The sequence below is a fragment of the Pinus tabuliformis genome, chromosome 3_1, assembly GCF_031772625.1.
Source record: "Pinus tabuliformis cultivar Carrire ecotype Pingquan chromosome 3_1, CPIR1, whole genome shotgun sequence".
Lineage (NCBI taxonomy): Eukaryota > Viridiplantae > Streptophyta > Pinopsida > Pinales > Pinaceae > Pinus > Pinus tabuliformis.
In genome coordinates, this window is record NC_142301.1 from 171174077 (window position 1) to 171177283 (window position 3207).

The window sequence follows — 3207 nt, forward strand, 5'->3', positions numbered from 1 at the left end:
AATAAAAAAGGAAAAGGAAAAGAAAAACAGAATTCAGTCTCATTCATGATACTCACTTACACTTACAAACAAATTCACTCATTCAAGACACAAAGGAGATCAACATTTAGCAATATCTAATAATATTATTTAAACCTAAAATAATCTTAATTCTTAAAAATAATTTAAATTAATTAGAAAAGTTTAAACCATCGTTTAAAAAGATACTAACATATAATATCTATAATATAATTGAACTTTGTCCCCTCAGCGACCCATTCTTTTAGAAAGGGTCCATGATTGTGACCAAAAAGGGACAAAAGTCTCAGCGTTTGATGCGGGGGCCCCTATCGCCCTGAAACGTTCAGATTGAGGCCACCGTACTCTTTTTTCCTAGGGCATTGTCAAGATTATGTCAAATGTCCCTTTTCAGAGATTCAGTGTTGGAACCTGCCGAAGCCAAGCAATAAAGGTCCCTGACGAGGTTACAAGGTCACTGATGGCTATGGAGGCGGCACCTTTAGCTTCCGCGGAGGATTATAATGGGTACGCCTGCATGTGCGCTTTTTCTGTTTCGTTTCATGGATACCTATCTCATTATTCCACTTTCATGGCTACCTGCCTCCCACGATCACTGATCAATGTGTTTGTTTGAAGGTCGGATCAGGAAAAATGGTGGACGGAGAATACAGTGGCTGTGGTGGCCGGATCGAGCAGGGGTATTGGCTTGGAGACTGTTCGTCATCTGGCAAAACAGGGTCTCACTGTTGTTCTGACTGCCCGTAACAATGCCCACGGCTTGGCCATTGCAAAATCTGTTGTTGATGAAGGATACCCAAATGTTCATTTCCACCAGCTGGATGTGCAGAGCGATCAAAGTGTTTTGCTGTTGGCCGATTGGATCAAAAACAAATTCGGCGGCATCGATATTCTGGTACCCTTCAAGTTTCAACCCCAATTGCAGAGTAGACATTGAAAAGATCATTAACTATAAGAACCTTGTGATTGACAGTAATGTTCTGAAATTGTGATTCGTGTTCTGCACTGCAAATTTACTGGAAAGCAGATTAATAATTTTGGAGTGATTGGAGCGAAGATAGACTGGGATTTATGGGAGAGTCGGGGCATCAGTCGCCTAGGGCTATTAGTAAGTTCTTCATGACTATTTTTGTTGATTTATCTGAGAGAAATGAGGTGTTCTACCAGGTGGGAGGGGATGTTCTTAACGTTCTGATTATTCTCATTATAAAGGGCGAAAGGTTAACTAGGATGATTCATTTTAACATTCTGATAAATGTTTTAGATTTTTGAAGGTCTTCATAATTTAGAGTTAAACTAAATTATATATGGATTTAAAAGATTTTCGAAAGTTTTAAATTCTTTGAGAAGTTAACGGGTTTTAGATTTACACTTTAAATTAATTTAGTTTACTAAAGATTTAGAGAATTTCAATTGTTTTGAATGACATTTAAGAGTTAAAGTGAACATAGATTTAAGGACTTTCAAATGTTTTAGATCATATGGATTCAGCTTAACCCTCATTTTCAAAAGTTTTAGAATTTTCTGAGGTTTGATGGGGATTTTAATTTATCACATTGCTGCATATTTCATCCACGGTGGCATTGGGTGGTAGGCCAACCGATCTTTCATAGAAGGTTTCAGTGAAGATTACAATACAGCAAAGGCATGCGTGGATATAAATTATTTTGGTGCCAAGAGAATGGTGAAAGCCCTGCTTCCTCTGTCGAAGCCATCTTCCTCCGGATCCAGAATTGTTAATGTCTCCTCACTTGGCGGATTGCTCCAGGTTACGTATTTTTATGATAAAATTTCCATAGCTATCTCTGCTTCTGTTCGAATGATTTCACTGGGGTGCATTTCTAGACTATGGGGTGTATATATATATTCCCTTGAATTCGCCAAATTGATATTACAGGGTTAACTGCACCCGGTATTAGTAATCCTGGATGTCATTATAATACTGATAGGTGTAGTCTATTTCTATCCCAAAAATTATACTGATAGGTTTACTCTATTTTCTATTCCAAAATAAATGTCTTTCCACTTAATTTCGTGATCATTATGGATTGTCCAGGATTAGTGATCATTATGAAATAGTAACCCACTTTTAAAAAAAGATTTGAACTCTTAAACTCCCATTGGAAGTACAGTAGTATTTTTGTTAAAATATGTGTCTAGAAACGGATCAATGGTATCTAAATAAAAAATGTGAAATTTCCAGCATCTGGGAAACGAGGCTCTGAGAATGCAGCTCGATGATGTTGAGAACCTGAGCGAAGAAACGATAGATGGGTTTATCGACATGTATCTGAATGACGAGAAATCGGGAGAGATTGAGGGCAAGGGTTGGCCACCTCGTTTGAAAGCATACATTGTATCCAAGATAGCCCTCAATGCCTACACTAGGCTTCTGGCCAGAGACCTTCAAAAGCATGATCACAAGGTGTATGTGAACTGCTTGCATCCTGGCAGCTTTGTCAAAACTGATATGACAGGACAGGGAGGAGATATGTCGGCAGTAGAAGCCGCGGCTTATGTAGCAAGGGTTGCCCTTCTCCCTCCAGGAGGACCTTCGGGCCAGTTTTTTGACAAAGAAAAGCTTCTAACTTCATTCTAGTTTAAAGTAGGGAGACATAGCCTCTGCATTCACTGTACATAGTGATAATCTCAGCTTCAAGTGAATATTCGCTTTATCATGTTGGCAGAATTCGGTCTTTTCTGTAACAGTTGACTGAACAGAGCCGGCTTCTTCGAATGTAATGGAATGCGTGGTTTGCGAATGTTGTATTAATTTTTCAAATAAAATAGTTTTTTTAGGGGTTAGGTAATACAATTTCAAGTAAGTTGGTGATTTTTTTGTTATTTAGAATATATATTTGTATAAATAGATTTAGCTCATAAAAATTTTGACAATAATTCTTTTAGATTAAATAACTCAAAATTAATTAAAACTTTAAAAATATTTGATAGATTACTAAACTTAATCCGAAAAAATACCATAAAAGATCATTTGTCTATAAATTAGATTTGACCTTTCTGTATGTTATTAGGTTAATTTTGATCTTATGTTTTGAAATACATATAGTTAGAAAAACTCAATTTAAATTTTTAAGTGTAAAGTTTTGTTTAAGATTTTTAACATAAAAAATTAAATTTATTTATAATATATTTAGTCATGTTCATTTGTTTTATATTAACTTTTTTATT

At 36.0% G+C, this 3207-nt stretch overlaps 1 protein-coding gene across 2 annotated transcripts; it reads left to right on the top strand.

The window, feature by feature from the left end:
* Positions 1-337: 337 nt before the first annotated feature.
* On the top strand, positions 338-2814 carry LOC149186346 (short-chain dehydrogenase/reductase 1-like). 2 transcript variants are annotated; one of them, XM_089410972.1, is made up of 5 exons: positions 340-525; positions 637-913; positions 1046-1126; positions 1613-1786; positions 2222-2814. In XM_089410972.1, the coding sequence occupies exons 1-5, from the start codon at positions 392-394 to the stop codon at positions 2615-2617; spliced, it is 1062 nt and encodes a 353-aa protein (XP_089267098.1). In that variant the 5' UTR covers positions 340-391; the 3' UTR covers positions 2618-2814. The 2 variants fall into 2 exon arrangements, with proteins under 2 accessions (XP_089267099.1, XP_089267098.1); XM_089410973.1 differs by lacking the exon at positions 1046-1126 and having other exon boundaries at positions 338-525.
* Positions 2815-3207: the final 393 nt, after the last annotated feature.

Bases quoted from the DNA above. Each gene is read 5' to 3' on its own strand.
- LOC149186346 (XM_089410972.1), top strand. From the start codon at position 392: ATGTCAAATGTCCCTTTTCAGAGATTCAGTGTTGGAACCTGCCGAAGC. The intron at 914-1,045 runs GTACCCTTCAAG...ACTGGAAAGCAG, and splicing joins TCGGCGGCATCGATATTCTG to ATTAATAATTTTGGAGTGAT. The intron at 1,787-2,221 runs GTTACGTATTTT...TGAAATTTCCAG, and splicing joins CACTTGGCGGATTGCTCCAG to CATCTGGGAAACGAGGCTCT.